The sequence below is a fragment of the Gekko japonicus genome, unplaced genomic scaffold (genome assembly GCF_001447785.1).
Source record: "Gekko japonicus isolate JY-2015 unplaced genomic scaffold, Gekko_japonicus_V1.1 scaffold1183, whole genome shotgun sequence".
Classification (NCBI taxonomy): Eukaryota; Metazoa; Chordata; class Lepidosauria; order Squamata; family Gekkonidae; genus Gekko; species Gekko japonicus.
The window spans coordinates 1-26997 of record NW_015167574.1 but is presented as its reverse complement, the minus strand read 5'-3'; the positions used below and the strand labels follow the sequence as shown (position 1 = coordinate 26997).

The 26997-nt window shown below is 47.1% G+C and overlaps 1 protein-coding gene across 1 annotated transcript; it reads right to left on the bottom strand.

The window, feature by feature from the left end:
• Nucleotides 1-10851: 10851 nt before the first annotated feature.
• Nucleotides 10852-26831, bottom strand: ZNF365 (zinc finger protein 365). The gene is made up of 4 exons (XM_015413862.1): nucleotides 26101-26831; nucleotides 15616-15796; nucleotides 11451-11488; nucleotides 10852-11303 (listed from the first exon to the last, which is right to left on the bottom strand). Exons 1-4 carry the CDS (start codon nucleotides 26829-26831, stop codon nucleotides 11057-11059), a joined length of 1197 nt encoding a protein of 398 aa, XP_015269348.1. The 3' UTR covers nucleotides 10852-11056.
• Nucleotides 26832-26997: the final 166 nt, after the last annotated feature.

Sequence of the window (26997 nt, the reverse complement as noted above, 5' to 3'; positions counted from 1 at the left end):
AGTGTTACTCTAAGCTCACATAGTGTGAGCTAGCTCACAGTTTTTTAGCCTTCGGCTCACACATTTTTGTCTTAGCTCAGGAATGGTGGCTCCAGAGCAAACTAATTTATGCACAAGCCAAATCACTTGCTCAAAACTTTGCCAGTAGAATGTTTGGTCACAGACTCCACAGCTTAGAGGGAGCATTGGTTCTCTTACAAAGGAATTTCAAATGGAGATTAGAGAGACTGCTGAATTGCAACTGATAATAAAGCTCAAGACAATGCATCCACCTGGACTGAATCAAAACATAGGTTTCTTGCCTCATTACCAATGCTGATTTCTCCACGCTTATTATCCCTCTGCATATCTCACCTAAATCCAATTATGTCTGCTAATGTCATTTGGCATCTGAAATCTCTCCTTTCAATAAATAGGACAGATGGATTTCCATTCTAGCTATATCTGAATAAGCGAGCAGTGACTCATGAAAGCTCCTGCCCTGCCACATATTAGGTTTTCTTGAGTGAAAAGAGATGGGATGCTGAACTTTCAGAAGATATAGAATTTTCACATCTTCTGTGTGTCATGTGTTTACATGTATATGCAACTTTGCATGCATACTTATTTGTAATACCTTTGCCATATTTTCTTGAGTAACATTGGTCATGCTTTTCTTCCCAGAAATAAATTTTCTGTGTGGGGGTGGGTGGGTAAGTCCTGAGCTCAGGAGGAAGTGTGGAAAAGGATAGGCTGATGCAGCCTGCCCAGTCCTTCCCACCTTGCTGCTAAGTGTCATCCATGCTGCTCTCCTCTTGTATGTTTTACATGTACTGAGTGCACAAGTAAATCCATGTTGTGGCCTGGAGAGGAGCACAGCATTTTTGAGTAGTATGAGAAAGGACAAGGGTCATTGAGAGGAAGAAATAAGCCAGCCAGATCTATGCCCTCTTCCCCATCACTTGCTGGTACAAGGCCACAATGAGTGACTAGTATTAGGGCTGTGCATCCCAAAATTCCTGAATCGAAAATACACAGGTATCACTGTTTTGGGTCAGACTCCTTACCATGATTCTTGGAATGGTAAATATAAACCTGGGATTCTTAGGCGTTAAGATAAACACCACCGCAAACACACACACACCAAACCCCATGTTTTTCATGTTCAGGTACTAATGGTCACAGTCAGCAGCAGGTATCTTGTTTTTCTTCGATTCTCCTGATTTTCAGGGCAAGAGCATTTCTCCCTTTCAGCTGGATCGTTGCAACGGGTTAGTGCCAGTTAATCACCATTGGAGACGAAACCCAGAGAAAGAATTTTTAAGGCCTGTAGCTGCTGCTGCAAGTTGGATGACATCCACCAGGAACTCCTTAAATAGCAGTCGTAAATAATTGAGGTACCCCTGCCCAGGATGATGTATCTTATAGCACCTGGATGATTGACACATTGCACGCAATCACAAACATATGTGCTCTACTTTCCCCCCCAAATACAAACTATTTTCGAAGACTGCAGCAAGGGGCAGGGGCATTTTCTGCAAAGGAAGCCTTGCTGTAAGAGTACATTAAAAATCAGGAAAAATTTTTTTTGAAAACGCCTCTTTCCTGCCAGGCCAACACAATTCCCTCTCCCCAATAGAAAACAGTGGAGAGAAGTGTGCCAATGCCAGAAGGTCTGTAAAAATGGATCCTTTAGTCCTTTCTGATTGAAACTTACTGAGACTTTAGATTAGAGGGAGGACCATGTGCCATTAACTTTAAAAACATCTCCATCAGGAGACCTTGAATTGGTTCACCCATTAAAAATAATGATCCTGATATTGCAAAATCCCCCCCCAATGGATTTGAATCCTGAACCAGTACTATCCTACCCCAAAATTAATAATAAAACGTAAAAGTGTCCTCCTCGAATCCTGAAATTGTAGCCAAATTTTCCTGGGAGCACACCCGTACATAGTATAAAGATGGGATGATTGTTGGTGTTACTTAGAAACTACTGGTCTATGTGGAAGCATTATACAGTGCACCAATACAATGATTGAGAAATATAGTATTTTTATTAGATTTCTATAGTAGTCTAAAATGTCTTTCTGGGGTTACAGTGCATTCCAACTGCTTTGAAACAGATTGATTCAGTGGATGATGACTCGACCAATTCAGGAACAGGGGAAATGACACATGCAGCCTACAGAGCTTTTGATTAAAAACAGAAACTTAAAAATGAGGTGAAAACTAATCACAGCCATACAGAATCACTGAGTTCAGTTTCTTTTCAGTGACTCATCGCCATCAAAAAGTAAAGCTGAAGTATTTAACGTTGAGAAAGCTACTTCACTCTTGAATCAGTAACAAAAAAAAAGTACTACTATGTTTAGGGCAGAACTACACATTACAAAAAAAAATTATCCCCAGTGGAACAGTGGCAAAAGATGGCAGCCCCATTTTGAGCCCCCAGCCCCTTTTGTATCATCTAGTTCAATCTAGGTAGCCCAGGCTCACCTGATCTAGGTAGCCCAGGCTCACCTGATCTTGTAAGCTAAGCAGGGTCAGCCTTGGTTAGTATTTGGATGGGAGACCACCAAGAAAACCCAGGGTTGCTACACAGATGCAGGCAATGGTAAACCACCTCTGAGTGTCTCCTGCCTTGAGAACCCCACCAGGGGTCACTTTACATCAGCTGCAACTTGATGGGACTTTCCACCACCAGTTCAATACGCCCTGTATAAAGACATCAGAGCACACATTAAGTGGAACTAGACCAGGGGTCGTTTCGTAGAAAAAGAGCTAGGGGAACTCATTAGCATAACTCATTAGCATATGCCACACCCCCTGACATCAGGGGCCCGGCGGTGGACCTGCAAGGCCAGCGGGAGTGCGAGGAAGCCCCGCCAAGGCCCTCCCTGGCCCCAGGCAGGCAGGGGTGGGGAGAGGCGGGGAGGAAGCAACTTACCCTCCCTCTTCTCCTGCCTCCTCCTGGCTGAATGAGGGCCGGAAGCGGGGCGGCCGGAAGCAGGGGGCGGGGCTTCGTCATGTGCCCCGCCCCCTGCACCTCATCCGGGGGAACTGTGTTCCCCCGCGTTCCCCCCCCGAAATGACCTCTGAACTAGACTTTTCAGAAAGAGGGGGCTGGGGACTTAATACAGGGGAGCCATTTTGTGTTCTTAAGTAAGGCATAGTTCTCCCCTTAGTTCTCTTTAAAGATCCCCTCATTTTGAGACTGCGGGGTGCATTTTCCTTCTACCCCCCCCACATCTTTAAGGAGAGCAAGTGGTGTGCAAAGCAGAAGAAACACTTTAGGTTGAGGCTGTTTGGACTGCAAATGAAATCTCTCACCACATAGCACCTGACAACAGAAGAACATGCACTACAGTTTGTTTCACCAGCACATAGTGCGCCACACGGCAAAAGTGTCATATAGAACAATGAGATACCTAAATGAATACTAAGCATGTCATAACCTCCGAGCACTGGTTCACACAGGTATGTACACCACTTGATTATTCCGCGTTGGAACACCGGCAGCTGATGGCAGAGCTACACATGACAAAGAACTCCAGGCTGCCACCAAAACTGGAAGCCTTGTGTTGAGGTCTTCCTCCCCATTCCTCCATAACACGTAATACGACTTGCCTGATATCCTGACATGTTATGGCAAAGCAGCTCTTCGTTCCAGTGATGTGGGCCGTACACGAAGCATGATGATACAGCATAAAAAGTACCATGCTTTTTTGGAAGGGAGGGCTTTCTTACCCTATACAGTTCCACCTAAAACATGTGGTCTGATTCCATCGGGAAACACACATTTTGCAGTTATGTGAGGTGACCTGAAAATTTCCTTTGTGCTATTAGATCTGTAATATCCTATCCACGCTTGTGCCAGCCACCAAGTGATATAAATGTCCCTGTGTTCGTCAGGCTTTAAAGATAGAACCATGAACTGAAACAGCATTATGAAAGCTGGACATATACAGAGACTGTTCCATGTACATCGTATAAATAAATAATAATAATAATTCAACAGACAAATTAATCACCAATTCCATTGGAAGTTACTTATACAATGGCAAAATACTCTAGAATTTTGCTTCTGTTAAATATATTGCAAACCCTGTTTTTTTTATTGCCACAGCCATAATGATTTTTTTTAATTATCAAATATTCAGTCGTAAAAAACAATAACATCTTCCACAAGTCTCAACACACTTACTGTAAATCCACCTCACACAAAGACATTTTACACCTCTTAGTAAAAAATAAATTACACATAGACATGGCTCAGCTATTTATTTTATTTCTCTGGGGAAAACTAGTTTTGCCTGGACCATCGCTCGTATGTTAGATATCTGTAAATCTGGCATGAAGATCGGCAGTACTAAAACACACCTGCAAAACGTCATGTAGAACATTGTGACAGAGCAGAACCCTTCTCATTGGCACAACCTAACAGAATATCTTGCCTGAGACCCATCCTATAGGCCTTTCTAAACCGAAAACCAAAAATCCTTGCTTACCTGTTCTTTGGTGACGGGGCCAGCTCTATTAGGTGAATTGAAGCAGGCACCTTGAGGTCAGGTTTTAGGGGGTGGTTGCCCCTCATCTTCCCCATCCCCACCCAGCCAGCTACCGTGTTTCCCCGAAAATAAGACACTGTCTTATATTTATTTTTTCTCAAGAAGACACACTAGGGCTTATACCACAAATGCATAGAAATCCTGCTAGGGCTTATTTTTTGGGTAAGTCTTATTTTCGGGGAAACAGGGTAGCTGCCTACACACTTGCCACGCCCATCTCAGGAGTCGGAAGAGATAGCCTTCCTCGCCTTCTCACTCCCCTAGTCCTCTGTGAAAGGAGAGTGGCTGGACACACACGCCCAGTTCTTCTCCGTACACCGAGATTCATTCTCAGCTTTGACTCTTGAAAGCTTATACCCCCAAAACCTTGTCACTGGACTCAAATCGGGGTGGGAGCAGTGGGGGAGGCAGCAGGTCTGAGCGGGGGAGGGGCGGAGAAGCATGCTGACTCGCACGGCCGTGTGCTGAGACCTGTGCAGCAGGTTCGTTTTCTGCGGGCCACTACAGAAAGGCCTCTAGATCACGGATGGCGCAGGCACCGAAGTGAGCCCCTGCTCTGATCTGTCTTGGCCTACGTCACCCCTCTTCATGCTAGACTGGAAATGTGACGCACCGTACTGCTACCTACATCCGCTCTAATTTCCTGAGGCAAAAGATCCCAGTCACCCTCCTGAGCCAGAAAAGGGGGGGGGGGGACACGGTTCTGCCACCTTGCTGGAGGTGACGATGTCGAACTAGGATCTATGGGACCCAGGTTCAGATGCTGCCATGGAAGCTTGCTGGTGACCTTGGGCCAGTCAAACACTCTCAGCCTAACCTTACCTCACAGGGGTGTTCTAAGGATAAAATGAAGGAGAGGAGAACAGTATAAGTTACCTTGGGTAGAAAGGTGGGGTATAAATGAAGTAAGTAAATCAATTTTTAAAACCCAAAGGATCCCCCCCAAGCAGCATAACCATCAAGAAGCTACCCCCCCTTTGCCCTGCATCACTTGTCGCTGCTATTCAGTTCAGAGTCACATCAGAAATAGGATGCTAACGGAACCTAAGGATACACTGGGGATCAAGCACAGTAAATCAGAACAAATCAGCAGTTATTTGACCAAAGGGATGCAGTCCAAAACTTTTAAAATAAATCAAAGGGACTACGAATTAAACTGTAAAAAAAATACAACACGCGTTAAAATCGATATACGACAAGATCAAAATTCCTCAACACCTATTAAAGTAGGGCTGCTACTTGCCAGGTCCTTCCTGGCAACCAGTGGGGGGGTGGGGGGAATAATCGGTGTGGGGGAGAGGCCCAGTGGAAGTGACGCCGCTGCTGTGTTGCCAGCCGAGGCCTCTCCCACTACAGGTAAGTCCCCCTGCCGGCCAGCTGATTGGCAGCAGGGGACAGGGTATTGCCCACCCCTGATGGGCCCTGCCAGCCCTACGTTAAATCACAGTTGCTTTAAAAATAAAAGGGGGTCCAAACAAGATCTTGCAAAGTGGGGCTCAAGATAAAAACTGAGCGAGTTGCCAGAGAGAGAAACTGGAATTTATCTGCGTTTAAATTGGGCGACTTCCTGAGGCCTACAAACAGGAAGATGCATCATTTAAAATGATGCTTGTAATGCTATCTGCCTCACAATAAACAGGCAATAGACTCCCTATCTAAGTCACAGGTGGGGGAGGGTGTTACTTTTAATAGGCAAGGGTAAATTTTAACTGGTAGATCCGAGAGCACACTTTTTATTTTTGAGGTAATTTTCGGTTCCGGAATTTTCGGTTCTGGCTTAAGTTTTAGGAACTGAAAAAAGACATCAGAGAAGACGGCCTTTTCTTCTAACAATGAGTGCTAGCTTTTCTTTATTAAAGTGAAAATTATCTTGACTTGCTCACAGGATCTCACAAAAAGACAATCCCACATACTGAGGGTGTTTTTCGGTGGGGCAGTAATATGCACATTTATGCACTGAAGTGTAACCAAGTTAATTGCCAGGGTGGTACAGTTGGACTTGGATCTGGAAGACTCCGGGTTCGAATCCCCACTTTGACGTTCACTGGGTGATTTTAGGCTTGTACCCCTCTCTCAGCCTAAACTACCTGATACAATGGAAGAGTGTGTAAGCCTCTCTGGGTCCCCACTGAGGAGAAAAGTAGGGAATAGAAATAAACAATAAAGTTAAATGGATTTCCTTAGGCAAAACCTCTGTAGGGATTTTGACTTGAATAGCCCAGGCTAGCCCAATCTCTTCAGATCTTGGAAGCTAATCAGGGTTAGAAGGGAGACCACCAAGGAATACCACGGTTGTTAAGCAGAGGCAGGCAATGACAGACCACCTGAGAATGTCTCTTGCCTTGAAAACCCCACAGAGTCGCCATAAGTCATCTGTGACTCGACAGCAAAAAAAGAGAGAGAGAGAGAGAGAGGAGTTTTAATGGAAATTATAGAGGGCCTAGGGCTTGGTGTGCAGTCACAAGACAAAAAAAAATCCCAGCTTGATTCTATATTTAAAACCTTGAAGTCATTTTAGGGAGACAAAACGAAAAGAAAAGGCTGCAAGCCAAATAGACCAATCCACAGTCAACTGATACTACAGAGAGGCCATATGGAACCCCACTTCCCAAAAGGCAAACGTGTGGGGATATCAGACATGGTTTGCTTTAAAACATGCCAGAGGTCCCCTTGCATTTGTCTTCATGGCATATGTGAGTGAGGTTCTGACCTATTTTGTTTTTCCAGCAGGACTCTCCTTATATTTGAATGGGTTTAACACACAACAATAGGAGCTGCGGTGGCTCAAGTGGTTAAGACACTGAACTGCAGGCTGTGGAAGGTCAGTAGTTCAGCAGTTCGAGACCCGGGTGCCGCATGATGGAGTGAGCTCCCGTCTCTAGTTCCAGCTCCTGCCAACCTAGCAGTTTGAAAGCAAGAAATTGCAAGTAGATAAATAGGGACCACTTCGGTGGGAAGGTAACAGCGTTCCGTGAGCCTTGGTGTTTAGTCATGCTGGCCTCATGACCACGGAAACGTCTTCGGACAGCGCTGGCTCTTTGGCTTTGAAACGGAGATGAGCACCGGAACCCTAGAGTCGGACTCGACTGGCTTTCGAGCAAGGGAACCTTTACCTTTATCTTTAACACACAACAATAAGGAGCAATGCTCCCCCTTCATCACTCAGAGTTCTTGGCAATTTTTAAAGTAGTACATCATTACCACACGTTCCTTCAAAACAATATGTTTTTGACTTTTATGGCGGTATTGTTATTCTTAGTCTTATTAATTGTGCTGCCCCCTTGAGGTGATTTTTTTTAAAAAACTTTGTTCATGAAAGTTTAGAATGACACAAGGGAAGAAGCAATGCAGCCACGTCAGCGTAGTTAGCATATTTTGAAAAGGAAAAGAAGAGGACATGTTTCCTGACTGACTACTTCAAACAAGTGATCACTATGACAAATGTCATTTTAAACACCCCTACTATTTAAGCCATGATAATTGGTACTGACTAGGAATATTCCTAACCTTACAACCCTAAAAGAGGTCATTTTCATCAGTTTTTTAAAAACAGCCCAAAAGAGGATGGACGCCAAAAAAAGAGGACATGTACTCTAAAAAGAGGACATCTGGTATTAGCGTTAAAAATGGCATTTAAGTGCTGGGTTCATTTGTTCTTGATGGTCACACATGTATATTTTTATGCCCTGTTCCGTAGCTCAACAACAGGCAATCTTTCTGTTTCCATTTTCTGAGGATGTGGGGAACTTGCCTATCTTTTCTTAAGAATCAACTTAAGAAGCTGCATGGAATTTCTCACTAGGATTTCACACACGTCCGACTGAAAGGCAGGCAAGTTAATCGACTGTCAGATTGGCAGCGCTACTATAAATACGGCTTTGAAATGGAACTTTAAGCCTTAAGAGAGTTTTAGTCAGAGCTCCTTGGCTGATACTTTACATCTTCTGCTGCTTATTCTAAACAGGAGAGGACATCATTCTTTCAGGAACAGCTTTCCTTGGCGAACAGAAAAACCTCCCTTTCCCTGCCTGCCTTTTGTGGCTGTCGCAAGGGTTAAAACCAACTGCCACTGAAGCCAACAAGCCTTTGTACTGTGGAGGCTGACACCAAACGCAGATGCCCCTGGGAAGAAAATGGAACCCAGTTGCCAGTCCCAGAGAGCATCGTGTAGCCCAGTACTCTGCCGGCAGCAATGCTGGCCCGTTATGCCACGCGCAGGACCATCAAGACACTGAGGCCCCATTGCACTCAACGTGAGCAAAACACCATGAAAGAACACACCACAGAATAAAAGCAAAAGCTAGGCCATATACTAGATTCTACAAATAAATAAAATGGCAGTGCATACTTGGCCTGTAGACACTCGTCACAGAGGATCAATATCAAGGATGTTAGTTAATTGAATTACATCAAATTTTACAAAATGCAACGGGAAGAAAAACATGGCAAGTGCCCTTAGGCATCTATCGATGGAGTTCACCTACGCCAGCCAATTATCAGCTATACATAGGGTTGCCAGATCCAAGCTGGGAAACTCCTGGAGATTTGGGGGCGGAGTCTGGGGAGGACAGGGACCGTAGTGGTGTGCAATGCCAAAGTGGGGTCCACCCTCCAAAGCATCCATTTTCTCCAGGGGAACTGATCTCTGCAGTCTGGAGATGAGCTGTAATTCCAGGGGATCCCCAGGTCCCACCTGGAGGCTGGCATCCCGAGCGGCCGGGGGACATGTTGGGGGGGGTTGCTTCTTTGATACAAGGCAGCATTCAACCGTAATCCTGCTGCTGCTGCTGTACGGCATGGAGGGGGTCGTTGGTGCGGTCCAGCACCTCTCAGCACAATTTTATACAGGAATTTTTTAAAAGTCTTTTACGCCAACCTTAAAGGGGGCTCCTCGACAAACCTGCCCATCAGATGCGAGAATAACAGTGATACAATAATTAAGCAAACTCCATATCCTTTCTCCAGTCTAAAAAAATGAATGTATTATATGTCTGTATCACACCTTTCCCCCGTGGAGCCCAATCCCTCGGATTCCCAAATGGTCTCACATCCAGCCCTGCCTAGGTTCAGAAAGGCCGATGGACTGTCCGCATGAATAGCTTGGTGAAACAGGCCCCCTTCCATGGGCTACCGGAGAGGTAGAGCACTCCTTCCACTTTGGAATTCCAGTTACTGCCTTGAAGCTGGGGGAAATTCCGGCTACATCTTTATTACCCTCATATCCCATTTAGAAAGCTAAGATTCTCCAAGGCACTGTTCAGACCGCAGCCTATACTGTATCATACACCTCATAGGATTCTGTCTTCCTGTTACACAACTGTGATGTCACAGGACTCCCTGTCACGTGCCGGCAGCTCAGCAGATCCCAGGCGACCGCTGGGTGTTCAATGGAAAAGGTTGAAGACCTCTGGCTCTAAGGTATACAGTGTCATACCTTGGACAGAATATTTGGTCTTGGAACAAAGAGACCTGAGTCTCTTTTGACACTCATTGGATGACTTCGGGCCAATCAGCCTGGAGGATAAAAAGAGGCCATGCACCATTATGTCACCCTGAGTGCCATGAAAAGGGCGGTACTTTGAAAAGGGGTGTGTGTGTGAATAAATAAATCAACGGCTGCATTTGTGCTGACCCTCAAGGCACAGAAATAATTACTATAGTGCTTTCCTGCACTGTTGTCTGTATCACAGGAGTAACTGTGCTGCTGCAGGGAGAAAGAGAAGGAGTCCCACCCCTGATTTACTCGCTGCGAGAAAGCAGCACCGATTCTCTCACACTGCTCTTTGTGCAACATGAAAGCGTCTGTTTCTCCCCCAGCAGCAGGGATTGGCCCCTATGCTTGCCTCCTGCCGGCTACCAGGAGAATGCCATTGGTGGCCACTGTCAAACAGTTTCTCCCTACTGCCTATCCCGGGGGTCCGGAGGAGGTAGCGACAGGGGAGAGGAGGGTCACCCACTTAGAGCCCTCACACTTGATTGGACTTCCAGAAACGCCGCCATGCTGTTTCTGCCCTGCAACCATAGGGAGACGCTCAGCTCTCAGCGCATCGAGGATTACGGCATCACTCTCTAACGCCCCCTCCCGCCCTCTGGTCCAGGCCCAAAGCTCCCCGAAGGACAGCTCTTTCATCAAAGTGCCAACAGAAGGAACTCCTGTGAATCAAAGCAACAAAACAGACTTTTAAAATGAATGTCTGTCAAGATCAGAAATGCGTGCACAGTGAAATGCTGGACTCAATTTAAAGAACGTTCTTGCAAAAATAAAGCAGCACCTCATGTAAGTAACCAAAAGTCCTGGAAATGAGGCAGTTAAATTAGTGTTCTCTATTTATGTATTGATTATTATCTATTAAATATATCATTGTAGCCCAAATGAACAGGGAAAGATACAGCAACTAGACAATGGATGTGACTGAATATCTACTTGCGGTAGCCCAGGGCCACCAGTTCTTGCACCTATGTGTATATAGATAGATTAGATAGATAATATATTTCTATATAGACTTTTAGTAGAGCTGTTTGCTTTTTTTACTGATCTTTGATTTCGCATTAACCTTTCGGGCAGCGTTTGGCGTCTCCCCTTTCTTCAGAGGTCTCCAAAGTTCCCTCGAACAGTCCACAGGTTCATAAAAGAGTTTAATGGGATAGGCCCCCATTTTGTCCTCCTTGGTTTTCTTCAGGTGCAGTCGTCCTTTCTGGAAAGAGTGAGGTTTCGCATCAGGGGCATTGTAAAAAGCATGTTGGTTTCCCCGGCTGCTGATGGGAAAGAAAAAAAAGGCGGGGTGGGGGAAGAGCTGGTCAAGCTTCATATAGAGAAGATAAAGAATGTACAGTTTAAGCAACATGTGATTCAGAAATGTTATTTCACATATTATTATGGCACTGAAATGGCATACATACAGGCATCGAGGTTTCTTACTGGATGAGATGTCTGTAAACTGGAAGAAAAAATGGACATGTTATTCAGACTGACAGAAACAAGTAGCAAATAGGTTGGGCTGGATTCATCAAATGATTCCCATGCAGGGAAGGGATTTCTGCCCACCGAGTGCAACTTTGTCACTACCTCCCTTCACCGCAGCCGAAAATGCCCCTCCAATACTGCTCCTGGGGGACAAGGAACCCCCAGGAATAGCCTGAGGGGGGACTCTGTACTGGGAGGGTAAAAACAGCAAAAATTCTCCCAAACATTCTGCACGCAGAAATCCTCTACTAGATCTAACTCATCAACTGTTATCCGGCTGCGGTCACACGGAACAGAAGCCACACAAGTGAGATGGAAAACAGCCGGAGTTTCCGGGCGCGATCTCACCAGCACATCTGGGAAGCGTAGCACTCCCGTGGCTCAACCGAGGCTTCCAGCCGAAACTGCGTGGCAAAAAACTAGTACCTTGGAGGTACTAGTTTACAGAAACTGCGGGGCAAGGGCGGGCGTCTGATCGCGTTTCCGGTGGCATCCGGCGCCCGCCCATGTCCCCTTGCAAATAAGGTGGGGGTTTTTTGTCCAAGTCTCTGTGGATGCGCATGCGCACCCAACGGAACATGCGCATTTGTCATGTACACAAAAATAAAAAACAGTTTGCTGCGACGCGCGCTTCTTCGTTGTGCGCCGGCTTGTCCTGTGATCGGCACCTCTCCCTTGCCATGGAACCTCCACGGTACCTCCACAGGAGGTCTGATCACGTAACTGCGCAGTAGTTTGCCCCAGGGCAAACAGCCACGCTTCTCCTCTGCAGTTTCCTGCCCGTGTGATCGGGGCCTCCATTTATTTTCCAAACTAGGAATAAGGCCGGTTGTGGGAATAAACACAATGAGCTCTACAAAGAGGCTATGGGCGAGTGCCCCAGCCTTGGGGGGGAGGGGGCTGCAGTGTATGTTGGGGTGACGGTCTGCATATGTCATTTTGGTATTGATGGTTGTATAGTTCGTTGGGTCAACACGTTGTGCTGCTTATGGTTGTTACGTGTGGCAGGGTTTGGTTTTCAGAGGGCTTTTGCATGGATGAAATATATACAGTCAGTATGAAATCAGGCATCATCGTTTTTAATTATTTGTCTACACCTTGGTGTGGTACATGGAGAATGTGAAGTGTGACATCCTCATTGTGTTGGTCTCTGGACAACCCAACGTATAGCTGGCCAGGAGGTATAGAGGATTCAGTCATCAGCATTGTTTTGGGTAAAGATGTTTTCAGAACCGGCAATTAATTTGCCTTGCTGTGGTCAATGGACTATGTGAACCTTTACATCTCAAAGAGCTGCACTCTGGACAATGTAACATAAAGTTGGCCATGGCTAAACACTACTGTAGAGTATGTGTGTCAAAGCACCTGTTTTCTGTGTAATATAATGTTTTCTCGTGTGATGAATTAATTGTAAGTGTACAAAAATAACAGCCAGTTGAATGTATAGCCTCTCATTACTTTTTTGCTAATAATAGTATTTTTATCTTTGCATTAGACATAGGAATTTCAACGCTACCCACTTTGACAAAGTTTGAATACAAAACGAGACAGATATGCATGGTCCGTTGTGGTGTTTATGGTGTTTGAATTGGACACTGAATAAGAATGTATAAGTCTGTGGATATTTTTCTTCGGCATCGCAATTGCTTTGTTCTTCTCCATCGTCCATCCCATGATCTCTCTCCCTAGTTTACATCCCACAGGGAGACTGGCAACCCCAGTGAATGTTTAGGGGAAGATTGGGAGATGTATTTTACCTCAGGGCACGTTCGATGACTCCCAACAGCAACAGCTAACTGTTTAGAATGTTGGAGGTGAGGGCCAATCAGGCCGCATATGCAAACAACCTCTGTGTTCCAACTGGCTATGTGGGGTGGGGGAGAGGAACAGCAAACTATTTAGAATGTTGGAGGCAAGGGCCAATCAGGCTGCATATGCAAATGTTGCGTGTTTCGAGGTGTGTGGGGGGGGGGGGGGGGATGATGTGCGGAATGGAACAAGGCCCAATCAGCCTGCATATGCGAATGAGCTTGAAAGGCTGGCCCAATCAGGTAGAAGGTGAGTCGTCGGGAACACGGCTAGCCTTTTATGTGTATTAGATTAACAATTGATTGAAAAACTGTTTTAAAAGGTCTCTAGGACACCCTGCCCAGGATAGGCCAAGCTAGCCCAATCCTGTCAGATCTTGGAAGCTAAACAGGGTCAGTCCTGGCTAGTATTTGAATGGGAGACCTCCAAGGAATACCAGGATCATAATGCAGAGGCAGGCAATAGCAAACCACCTCTGAACGTCTCTGGCCTTGAAAACTGTGAGGGGTTGCTATATGTTGGCTGCGACTTGATGGCAAAGAACTGCCCCCCGCCCCCCCCCAAGACAGCCACAGGTCTTTTCCCATAAGGTTTCAGGGAGCCTGAACATACAGTGTGGGAACACTCCAGAATTTGGGTCCCTCAAATTGTGACAGTCATTCGTACAGCAATATAGAGAAACACGTGCATGGGAGGAGAAAATTCTCAAGAAGCTGCGCCCTGTGCTATTTTTTTTAGCTTTTATTTTTTGGGCTTCTGTGGGAATTGTGTCCTTGCCTACACTCAAAGCTTTAAGATTACACTAAAATTTACACTGAGTTCTAGGAGACTGCAAGTAGCTGCTTCTCACAGTCTCTACTGAACCATCTGCTCTCTGCCTGCAAGGTCGTGCATTCTAATTCCCTGGCATACCCCTTAGAAGGGGCCCAATAATAGATCTCACCTTTCTTATCAGTTTTCATGGCATTTATCACGGGTAAGCTTTTCCTTTGCTGCTTTGCATCTCCGGAACAAATTAGCAGTCATGGCTCATTTGAAGTAGTTTGACTACAAACACCCTGTTCAATTATCACGTTTTCTTTGTTGACTGCTGAGGGGCATCTGACATTTCAAGCAACACGCAAGCAGTGAACCAGCAACAGTTGGTTCCTACATTCTCCTACAGCAGTTATAACCTACATCCTCTGCCTGAGCCTGCAACAACAGGTAGATTAACCCTTCTTTATTCCCTCACTCTACCTGTTTGGCCTCTCATCTCACCACTCTTGAGGGAAAAAAGGGTAGAGTTTCTGGAATATTGGACTCGGTTTTTTGGTGGGCTTTCAAGTCCTGGGCATTATATTGAATACCTGTCATTATTGTGACCGCTTGAGTGTGGGTAGTTTTCCAGCTAGGAGTCCATTCCACCAGTGAGGGCGGGGGATCCCCTGCCCCCCTCCCCCACTGCCTGCCATCACTTTGAGTGGCAGCGGGAGAAAAATAAAATAAAATTTCAGTTCCACATGCAGCGCCATGTCACTTCTGCTAAAATAACAGAAGTGATATACGTCGCTCTAGGCATTGTCAAAAACTCTACCATAGAGTTCCGTTAATTCCTAGAGCTACCTATGTCTGGAAATGACATGGTGCCGCAGCTGGTGTCATGACACACACACCCCTATATCCCCACACACAACCCTCCCGCTGGTAGTCAGGCAGTGCCTGGCAACCCTTATCTCCAGGGAAAATATTAGTATAATTCCTCTCAATAAACCTTGCTTCTGTTTTCCATCTCTGTTTCTAACCTCCCCAGTGTACCCCAAAACGACCCTGAAATGCTGTTCCTGGGGACCCCCTATTTCCCGTAAACAGCATCCCAGGAGGCATTTGGGGCCACTGCAGGAAGTGAGAAAATTGCATTACACAGCAATCCTATGCAATCACTCTGCTGGATCTAGGCCTTAAATGAGGGGAGAGAAGGTCGTGCACACTGCCACGAACCCTTTGTAGGACTAGCAGTTGGGAAATGTAATAGATATCTAACATATCCCTTTATTATAAAACAGCATAGATTGTATCCTAGCCACTGCTTATGTAGAACAAAACCTTGGCATACAAACAAAATGCAGGTTCAAAGAAGCAGAGAGCCGTTTTTGTTTCTTTTTTCAAACTTATCACACACTGCAATGAACAAACTGCTTTTCATTCTGTGTGCATCTATTCCCACACAAATTGCCTTGCTTCCCTCCCCCCTCCCCACGAGCAGTGACGTACGGCATAACGGGGGGGGGGATCGACCCCTTTTCTGCTTACCACGTGTTCATTGACATCACTGTAGTTGGCCACGATCTGCTGGTTCTGATAATATTCCAGCTGCTTTTCTGCAAGATCCACCCGCTGCAGCAGGTTCTCGATGAAGTGCTGAAGCCGGGCTTTGCCACGGACCTCCTTCTCGGCAGCTTCCTCTAGGAAGTGATTAAACGTAACGACTTCTCTGCAATGAAAACAAAACAGAACTGAGACAAAAAAACCCCCCCCCCCCCCCCCCCCTGAATTGCTGCTGCACAGCACAGCGGCGTCTCCTTATTCCTTCTAGCAAGCAGCAGGAAGGAGTGAATGCGGGGCTTTTAACTCGGCGACATCCTTGAGCCCTTCCCACAGACGCTCAGCGCCAGCTGCAATCTGCATCCTCCCAGGACTACAGCCACATAACTGAGTCGCAACACTGACATTCCCCTCCTGTCCTCCATCAGGTATCTGTTTCCAGAAATAGAAATCAAGGCAAGATATTTCTAGCTGATTAAAAAAGATTTCTCTCTCTCTCTTGTGTGCTGTACTTGCCCCAGTCCTGATCCTGTAGATTTTATTCTTATGTAACCAAAAGTGCAGAAGTATCTCTTTTTACAGCTGGAGGGAGGGAGGGAGGGAGGGAGGGAGGGAGGGAGGGAGACTGCCTGCCTCTGACAGGATGAATTCAATAGCACATGAATGCCTGTGTGCATTTTGAAGTCTCCTTTATAGGACAGTGGCAGCCTCCTAGATTGAAGCTTTTGATTTATAATCCCCCCCCAAGAATGCTATGACTACATCCTCCACTTATCATTAGCAAAAACTGAACCAAGAAAATGTTGTTGCAATGAGAAACTAATTAATGAAATAGATGAGTGGTTCCTAATTGGGGGGGGCATGCAGCCCTCTGGCGGTACTATACAAACCTGATGGGCATTCAGGACTTTCGGGGGATGGGGACTGGGGGGGGAGGGGGGGGAGGGAGATTCTGGATTCTAGTCAGCCCACACACACACCCCCGGACTGCTTTCCGATAGCAGCAGAGGGGAATTGTTTTATGCTTCCAAACTTGCTCTGTAGATAAACTCTCAGCATCCAGGGCTTCTCTACCAGGTATTTGTTGTAATAAGAGGTGCACGACAAACAGGAATCAAACCTGACCTTAAGGGCTTAGCTCTCACTGAATGGGGTCTCAATGAATGTGTCCCTGAGGTCTGCATGAGATAAGCATCTATCACCAAAATACCCCTATAAATACAGCTGTCTTTTATGGAATGCTGTTTTTATGTTCCGGGTTTGTTCGGCTCTGACCTGGGGAGGCATTTAGTGATAACGTTGCACAGCTGGGGGACAGGAGTAGGTTAAGAACCACTGAAATAAACTCATTTCAAGGCTGATATTGTGCGGTGAACGTGGGAAGCTGCTGTTTAGCAGGTCAGCACACTGGCCCACCTAGCCAAGTTCTCTCAGACTCTGATGGATTAATCAGGCACTGCAAAGTCCATGTGACTGACACACGTGCTGTCAACTGGACGTGTGCTGGGAGTTCTGTTCTCAGAACTTAATTCCTGGGCGTGTGTTGGCCCAATTTAAGAACCACGGTATACGGGTGGAAAGAAATTATGCCTGCCTCCGTTTTCCCAGGTGCCAGGGAACTTCTGTTTGCCCTATAGAGCAAACTTATCCACACCAATGGGCTACATGTAATTCTCCCCAGTGGGACAAATGGCAGCTCCCTTGGATGCTTCAGATCAGAAAAAGAAAGTGGGGAGGGGGGGAAGGCGTAAGCCCCTCCTCCCCGTGGTCCTGATCAGAACTGGGCTCCCACATGCGTAGGAATCCGATTTTCATCAGGGAAATCCCAGCACGTCTGTTTGGCAGGATCTGGGGCAGACCCCCAAATTGTGTACTATATAGGGAGCGGCTGCCCGGCAAAGGTATCTTCCAGCTCTGCTACCCAAGATAATTTTAACCAAAGATGGCAGGGATTGAACACGGACTTCAATGCATGTGCTTTATCACAGAGCTATGTTTAGAAAAAATGGGCGGATGGCAGGCCCGGAGCTCCAGTGGGGCCTCCTGGGGCCTGCCCCCCCAACTTCCTGCCAAGCGCCCCCCCCCCACTTCCTAGGCAGCCCAGCTCCCCCGACTCTCCAGAGGACTTGCTGCCGCCCCTTCCCCACCTGTCAGCAGCTCTGCAGGCCTCTCCTTGCCTTCCCCTGTGGGCCTCGTCATCCGAGGAACAGCTGCTGGGGGAAGAGAAGGAGGTCCCCATGTGGGTCACGGCAGGCATGGCTGGCGAGAGAGAAGGAGAGAGAAGGAGGCAGAAGGTGATCCTGGCTTGAAGCGCAGGTGGCGACGGCGAGCCAGGCCGGCGTGCGGGAAGTTCTCTGCCTTGCCGTGCTGTGGTCCCTGCTGCAGGAAGGGCAGTGGCAGCAGCCCTGTAGGCCTCATTGACCTCCCCCAGCCCAGGGCAGCGTCAGCAAGTTGACACAGCCCTGTAGCCAGAAATTTTGGGTTGGTGGGGCAGGGGCCTCGATACTGGGGCAGGGGAGTGGGGAACTTAATTAGATTAAGTGGAGGAAAGAGAGAGAGAGAGAGAGAGAGAGAGAGAAGAGGCATGCCTTCTCTCTCTTGCTCTCTTTCCTTCCCCAGCCCCCCCCCCCAACAGCAGGGAGGCTGGGGAAGGAAAGGGAAGCCACCCTGCAGCTTCTGGTCAGTTTCACTCCCCTCCAATCAGCTGTTAGGTTTAACAGTTGTTCATCCCCTCAGTGAAACTGACCAGAAGTGACAGGGTGGCTTCCCTTTCCTTCCCCAGCCTCTCCTCCGCTGGGGGGGCAAGGCACACCGGGGGGGGGCGGTCTGACATCCTCCTGGGATGGGGCAGCGCTTGTCTGTGGTGGGGCTCCACCCCCCAAATGCCCCACTGTCAGGCTACAGGCCTGAGTTGACATTGCTGTGACTCATACGCAGTGAACAGAACTTCTCCGAATGAAAAAATAACAGCTTTTTAAAAAGTCTCCTAGAAGTAGAGCAGACAGTTCTTGTATGAATCACGGAACTTTGTTTTGTTACTTTCAGAATATTTAAACCATTAGAACAAAAAATGTGCCTCTGCAGAGCTGTATTGGGTTGGACTCTACCAGCTTTTCTCTGGGCACAAGAGGTTTGAAGGACCCCTTCTCTGTGTGGACAAGAGGCCCATATGGGACAGGGCTGCAGTGAAGAAGGGAATGGGTCAAGATCACTCTTCCTACCGCTTCCACCAGCAGAAAAAACTGAGAGGATCCAACCCACCGTAATAAGTATACTTTCCTGGGAATGCATGGGCCATCATATATTCAAGCCATCAGTCCACAGTTCAGTGTAGAAAATAAAGTGGGGCCTTGTAACGATTCCTTGTTTCTGTGTGTGTGTGTCTCTTTAAAGTTTGGTTGCATGGCTGTGGTAGATAGACTAGAGTGGTTGAGAGAGGCAAGTGTGGTATGATTGGTGGTTGACAGAGAGGGGGAGGGGCTTTGGAAGTGAATCTGGCTGGATGAGTATGTGAGTCAGTCAGGAGTTTCAGAGATGTTGACAGCTGATGTTTAGTTAGACAGTTAGTTAGTTCTGTGTTGAAGCAGTTAGAGAAGGACAGCTGCGGTTGTTCAGTGAGAGAAAGAAAGCTGAAAGCTGAGTGTCATAACAAATTGAAGAGAAACAGTGATTATATATGGCATTGAGATAAACAAGTGTTACAAAGTTACATGCAAAGATCCCTGTCAGTGAGGGATAAGATTGAGTGTGATACCAAAGCAATTGTACATCATTTACACATTACTAGTTACCTTGTATCACCCTCTTATTTAATATTTATTTCAATAAATCCTCTTTTATTCAAGTTTATACCAGCTTTGAATGAAATACTTCCCAGGACCACATAGTCCCTCGTAAGCCTTAAACTCGGTCTACCAAACTAGTAAGAGCCAAAGTAAAAGCATAAAGGTTTGGAAATCCTTAAAATTTCCTGGTGGCAGCAGAATCTACCCAGTAAAGAAAAATAAAGTGAACTTTTAAAGTGAAACTAGTCCTCCCTAATAAGGAGGACGTCACAGGCCTACTAACAGAAGTTGAGAAACTCTCAGGGCAAGTTCAGATGTCAGGCATTTGCACCAATTACAGGTTTCCTCCCTGCAGTGGTATAAAGCTGTATCTAATACATCCTTGAGGAAGTAAGTGCACGTACTCAGAATGATGTGAAGGAAGAAGGGTCATGTTAAGTGGAAAGCCATCTGCAAGGAGGACATTCAGTAGTGGCCCTGAACATACAAGCCCTCTTGAGTCTCAGAGAGAAAGGCAGACTATAAATAAGTGAAGTAACTAAATAAATAAAAATAGTAGAGAGGGAGCTTGGCAAGCTCTCATCAACTTTTCAGTTGGCCAGGTATAGTTCCCTCTTATGGAATGGACAGGAGTTTCAGCCACAAAACTTTGGTTGTAGGTGACAAGCCCTTTCCGCGTCAAGCCTCCCTCCAACCATCTTGCCCACGGCCATATCTTGATCGCCTTCCTCCTGCTGCGGTTCTCATCCCTCAGCAGAATATTTTTTTCCAATCTCCACTGTAATGCCATCTATGATCTCACAAGACCTCAGGGGGCAATTTTTTCCCATTTGAATTCTCAAGTTCTAAGAAAATAAAAAAGTCTTTTCAGAATTTCCTGCAGATCTAGAGGTTCTTCTGGGTTTGCAGAGAAATCCCCGCTATCTTGACATGGTCCAATTGTGAGGATTTCCCCCCCCCCAAAAAAAATCCATACTCTGGGGCCATTGTTCAGAATGAGAAAGGTCACTTTAAGCTTTATATGGTAGAATAAAGCAAATGGAAGAAATTGCTTTTTTGTTTTGGAACAGTAAGACTCACGTGTTTGGCCTCCAAAGGGACCAATTTGCTTCATGGTACCTTCCCCAGGTAAATCTGTTCCCAGAAAATGTAGCGATTGTTTAGGGACAGCTAGGTCACTCCTCTACAGCTAAATCTGACCACATGTATAATTTTATTTATTTAATTAATTAATTTGTACCCCGCCCTCCCCACAAAGCAGGCTCAGGGTGGCTTACACTGATTAATACATAAATAACAATTAAAATCCATATAAAATCCTCTAAAAACAGTTCAATTATAAAAAATTCCTAAATAAATCATAATGTGCTGGCCGATGTTTAATTAATTGCTTAAAATGGCATACTGTAAGTGTGCATACAAAGGTCTAACCATTATTCTGCTCAATGCTCTTCCTAATACGAGCGGCGGCGCAGGCTAGATGTCAAAGCCAAGGGCCAGGGCTCTATAATTAAGATTGTTGGTGGTAATAGTGGTGGCGGCTCCTTAATTGAAAGCCTGGTGGCAGCGCTTCGTCTTGCACGCCCTGTGGCATTGTAAAAGTTCCCACAGGGCCCCGATCTCTTCCGGGAGCTCATCCCAACAGTATGGAGCCGCCACTGAGAAGGCCCTGGCCCTGGTAGTAGCAAGCTTGGCCTCCTTGGGACCCAGAAGGCTCAGTCGATTTTGAGACCTCGACTGTAGTGCTCTCTGGGGTATGTATGGGAAAAGGCGGTCCCTCAGGTATGTCGGACCCTGGCCATATAGGGCTTTAAAGGTAAGCACCAGCACCTTGAAGTGAATTTGGTATGCTATTGGCAGCCAGTGCAATGTCTTCAGCACAGGCTGGATGTGCTCCCACCTGGGGAGGCCCATCAGAACCCTCTCTTTCCCCTCCTTCCTTCCTTCCTTGTTTTTTTTCTTTCTTGTCCAGCTTTGGATTGGGGGCTCCTCAAAGCATGGAGGTGTCCCTTAATTTAACCCATGAATGATGCTGCCACAAAATATATCTTCTCACTTCCTCCAAATTCAGTCCGTTGGCTCTCTTGCCCCCTTGTTTGTTTGTTTTTTAAAAAAATTCATACAAGTTTTCTTAAGCATTAGATTCGTTTCCCTCTTTTCCCCCCTCTTGAGTCATCAGTAGGACAAGAGCTGGGCTCCAGCCTGAGTATGCCGTGTGTGCACAACAAACCCTTACAGATACAGCTTGGATTCTCCATGGATTTTTTTTTCCCCCACAGAGGCCAGTCCCTAAACACTAGCGCAATGCTTGGCAAGCAAAAGATGGGTAACCGATGCCAAAGGGAATAAGCAATATGCATAGAACACAGTTTGCTCGCTTTAGATGTTTGCAGTGTTGCTGGAGAACACTCGGACTCTCTTGGCGCCTGCAGATGCCAGCATTAAAAACATATCAGCTCTATTATTCCATTCAGAACTAACCTACTTGCTACACTCTCTGCCTGAGCCACAGTATGGCAACTGTTATGAATGTGAAAATCAAGGGTTCAGCCGTGGGCGTGTCCCTGGTGGCTTCATTGGGGGCTTCAGCTAGCTGTTGCCCCGTGGATCTCGACACACGGGGCGACTGGAAAGCAAATCATATTATGGCAGCACAAAAGATATCATTGGGACCCACCTCAGTAAGGTAATGCTGCTTCAACCACCACTGCATAAACAGTGGCCGGCTAAAACGGAACCTTATACTTCCCAAGTGGATGGGAGGTGCCCACAAGAGCTTCTTTTGGTACATAATAACAGATGCGCAATGCTTCACCAAGGAGACTCTTGGGCTGCTCCCGAGCTCCTTTCAGAGTTGCATGTTGGAAAATATTTCCTTGCCCAGTTGCCTGTGAGGAGCAGATATTGCCTCCAGGTGACCAAGAAAGGAAGTGTTTGTTCACTGGAAAAGAGGACATGGCACAGACCATTCATGTGCCACAAATGACTGCTAGAGGTAAGAAAACAAGAATATCTCTGGAGTTGTGTGCCAGGTGGCATGGAAGGTCATTGCTCTTTTCACCTCTGCTTCCTGCTTCTGTCAGTGTTGTAGGCAGGAACCTGGTATAGACCAATATAGGCCCCGGTAACACGGGCCGGATATCGCGGGGGGAAGGCGTGGCTAATTGCCCCAGAGGAAACTAACGCGCGGCCGCCCAAGCACACGTCCCGGTCAAGGTCCCGTGGTTAGGGGGGAGATGCCGACCAGACAGGTATCCTGCAGCGCGGCACAGAAGCCGCACCGCGTGATCGCACTAGCAATCGCTCTTTGTGCGCATGCGCCGTTGGGCGCAGTTGTGCAACCTGTGGAGACGGACGCCGGATGCCACGTAAGTCCACCGGAAACGCGATCAGATGCCTGCCCTTGGCCCGCGGTTTCCGGAAACTAGTACCTCGTAAGTACTAGTTTTTTAATCCGCACCCTCGGCGGGGAGCCACAGGTTTGCCACGGGAGCACTGCGCTTCCCAGATGTTGGGGTGTGATCGCACCCGGAAAATCCGCGGGACTCCCATGCCTCTCCCGCGGCAACTTTGCCGTGTGACCGGGGCCATAGCGTAGCGGGGAGCAACCACAGATATGCCAAAGCTGATCTCATCCCAATGCTGGTATGCAGATACAAGCTATGCCCTCTTCCCGCCCTTATAGCTTGATCCTGACTACCTGGAAGTTCACTGGGGCTTGCTTCCCAGTAGATCCGTGAAGGATTACAGCTCTCAGCTGATGCACACCTGTGCTTGCCAATTTTGGTAACGGCAGCAGCGTATTTGATCAAGACATGTTTGGGTGCCTGAAAAGATGAAATCACACGCGGAGTACCACTTCATAAGCACCTGCCTCTGATTCCTTCCCTGAGTGTCAATGGGAATTACAAGGAGTGGGCAGCTCGAGGATTGCAGCTTTTAAGTAGTTCACATCTAAATAATGTATCAGCAGTTACTACATTTTTCATGGATACAACATGAAAGTATTTTTAGGAGGGCTGGAACGGCCAACGTGCATCGGGAACTTGCCATGGAAGCCAGCAGGAAACCAAATTCTGATTCTTGCCTAAATGTGATCCTATGAGGTTCAGTTTGCAGGTCTGACTTACTACTAAATGGAGGGGGGGGTGAACTTGACCAGAAGACCTGAGACCTTTCTCCCACCCTTGTTGGCGCTGAAGCACAACCAGACTGACTTTACTATGTGGTCCTGCATTCCCGACAGCAGAAGACCGGAAGGCCTGGCAGGAGCTGGTCCATGGGGTCACGAAGAGTCGGACTCGACTGTGCGACTGAACAACAACAACCTGCATTCCCAGAGTCACACTTTTCTCTAGAAGCAGGACTTCTAAAACTGGAGTGATGTCGTAATTTGAGAGCTGGATTAGGACCTGAGAGTCCTGCAGCAAACCTACATGTGCCACAAAACTTACTGGGACACCCATTTGGTCAATGACCGTACTAATAAATATCTATCTACTGGGACACCCTGGTCCAGCCATTTTCTCTCAGCCAAAACAACCTCACAGGTTCGATTTGAGTCCAGTAGGAGCCGCGGTGGCTCAGAGGTTAAGATGTTGAACTGCAGACCGGAAGGTCTGTAGTTCGGCAGTTTGAGACCCTAGTGCCGCATGTCAGAGTGAGCTCCCATTTCTGGCCCCAGCTCCTGCCAACCTAGCAGTTCGAAAGCAAGAAACTGCAAGTAGATAAACAGGTACCACTTTGGTGGGAAGGTAACAGCGTTCCGTGCGCCTCGGCATTTAGTCATGCCGACCACATGATCACGGAAATGTCTTCGGACAGCGCTGGCTCTTCAGCTTGGAAACGGAGATGAACAACACCCCCTAGAGCAGTAGTTCTCAACCTTCCTACTGCCGCGACCCTTTAATACAGTTCCTCCTGTTGTGGTGACCCCCAACCATAAAATTATTTTCGTTGCTATCATAAGACCATCGAAAATTTGTGTTTTCTGATGGTCTTAGGCGACCCCTGGCCATTCAACCCCCAAAGGGGTCGCGACCCACAGGTTGAGAACCACTGCCCTAGAGTCAGATTCGACTGGCTTTCGAGCAAGGGAAACCTTTACCTTTAGCACCTTAGAGACCAACAAGAGTTTCAGGGTATCAGCTTTGGAGAGTCCAGGCTCCTTTCGCCAGCCACGAGTAGAAATGAGGCTGAAAAGAGCCAGGCATGCCTGCTTGAGCTCCTTGGAGGAAAAGCAGACGAAACATGCTCTAAGCAAATAAATAGGACAAGGACATAAAACATCTTGTCCTTCTCATACAGTTTTTGTGCTAAGGTGCATGCAATAAGACTGCTGGTCTGTACCTTTGGACGATCCAACACATGCCTTCTTCTGTACTGAAATCAACTGGTTTACACTTGTCTACCTCTCACAATAGAGCGCACCCTGCATGGTTGCGATAAGGACAACAAAATGATACAGACACAAAGCGGCAGGAAACCTGTGACAAAGGGTATGCCGGTGTAAACAGTATATGGGCTGACTCATAAATAAAGTGCTGCGGCCCCATTCTGTACATTAATCAAACAGTGGGTGTGCTGTGCACCACTGCTGCCTTCTCTTCTAGGCCATAGAAGGGCCTGCACATGCCCCAGTATACACTCCAGCCATTCTGCAGCTCACAGACAAGAATAGTCCAGCTGGTTTGGGAGCAGAGCTCTGGGTCTGCACTGGGGAGCCCTGAGGCACATCAAAACTGTCCAAAGGAGGAGACTGTGTACATTAGCATGCCTTTTGTTGAAGGTGCATCACTTGATTCCTATTGCCATATCTGGGGGTTCTCAGACTCCATGAGGAAGGAGAGAAGAAGGCAAAGAAGGAGCGAAGAGGTCAAGTACGTAAGAGATGGGCAGAGGGTGGTCATGGTAGGAGAAAGCACTAATAGGGAGACGCCTGAGAGCTGCAAGAAGATTTGGGAGTCTTTAGAGGATACCGACAGCGCAATAATTGTTCAAATGTTTCTCTACACAGATGAGACCTAGAAACTTGACTTGCGAGCCAAAAACTACAGTCTTTTAGGGGGGTCAATCACTGTCTGGAGCTTGAGAACCTGTGTGACTATACGTCGTCCATTCTCCGAGCTCCTTGTGTTAGCATGGCAAGATCCCTGGTAGCTAGTGGCAGCTAGCCCTTTTGGAATCTGTGCCAGGTCTAGTCCGAGGTGTGAGACAATCCTAAGTACGGTGCGTGCTAAAGGATGTGCCATGGGGTGCTTCTTGCCCAATGAGCTGGAACAGCATGTAAGAAGTGAGGCCGGAGTCTGTCTCACACCCAGGCCCACAGGCCATCCTGTCCCTGTCCAGGCATGCCATAGCCTCCCGCTGCCATGTGTGGCACCTGCTTGGCCACTCATGACCTGGAATATTCTGGCCGCCACACCTTCTTGTACATACAAAGACAAAAACAAACCACAACCCTGCAAACCCCAGACGATTCCACTGAGCAAAACTGGAAGCCTTCCTTCAGTCTCAGGGGGCTTCCTCCAACTTAAGTGGCTCTTTCCCCTGATGAACCTTCCTCCAAGTTCAGTGGCTCTTCCTCCAATGGAAGAATCACTGAATTTGAAGGAAGACCACTTAGGCTGGAGGAACTAAAGCAGGATATGTGCCACTGTCTTGCCGCATGCCCCATCCTTCTACTTACTCCTCCTTCCTGTGGAGCTCTTCCTCAGACTCCGTGAGGCGCTGTTTCAGCACCGCAATCATCTCGACTGCGACGTCCACCTGCCTGTTTAGGGCCCTCTCCCGCCTCTGCACTTCCTGTTTCTTCTGCGAAAGCTGCACAAAGGCCGCTCGAACCTCCAAAAGTTCGGCTGTCTTTTGGGCCAGCTCTTTGGTAAGCTTGTCGATCCGCTTCTCTATCGTTTTGTCCACAGCTTCCACCATTCGGTTAAACTTCTCCCTCACGTGGGCCTCAAACGAAGTTTTGGAGTCTGTGGTTTCCAGACCTGGCTTAGAAATGAGCTCCTCGTCGCTTTCGCTCGTCATATAATTTGTCCCGAAAGACACAGGCCTCTCTGCTTCCACTTCCAGCAGTTTCCTGTTCCTTGTGTTTTCGTGGGTCGTGTCACAGAAGTTTAAGTAGGACGGCTTTGGTTTCATGATGCTTGCGCTATCCCCAAGCATTCCTTGTGTCAGGGGCTCGGAAGTGCAGATCAGGTCCGCGTCTTTGAAAGAAGAAAAGAGGTTGCATTTTGCCAGAAGACTTCTTTCTTCATAGCTGTGGTCGTACTCGAGGTGAGCTCTCAGGGAAGACAAGGTACGGAATCTGGTGTGGTCCCCGCATCTCGGGCAACGGAACGGCATGCAGACGTTAACATTTTCAAATGACTCCTGCCAGGGGTATCTGCTTTCTTCAAAAGTGTTCTGTTGCATTACTTTCCAAATCCTAGGTGAAAGGGTATATTACCAGTCAGGAAAGATAACACCAAGCTATATAAATGGTAAAACTTGGTATAAGGCAATGTCATATATTCTGTGTACATTTAGTAAAAATAATGGAAAGAGACTGACAGGTGTGTAGAGTTGCTCATGTTTTTTT

Excerpts from the sequence above, each read along its gene's own strand:
- ZNF365 (XM_015413862.1), bottom strand. The coding sequence starts at position 26,831 with ATGCAACAGAACACTTTTGAAGAAAGCAGATACCCCTGGCAGGAGTCA. Across the intron at positions 11,489-15,615 it reads GTGATGTCAATGAACACGTG|TTTACAGACATCTCATCCAG; the intron begins GTAAGCAGAAAA and ends TTTTTCTTCCAG. Across the intron at positions 11,304-11,450 it reads AGTAAGAAACCTCGATGCCT|CCGGGGAAACCAACATGCTT; the intron begins GTATGTATGCCA and ends TCCCATCAGCAG.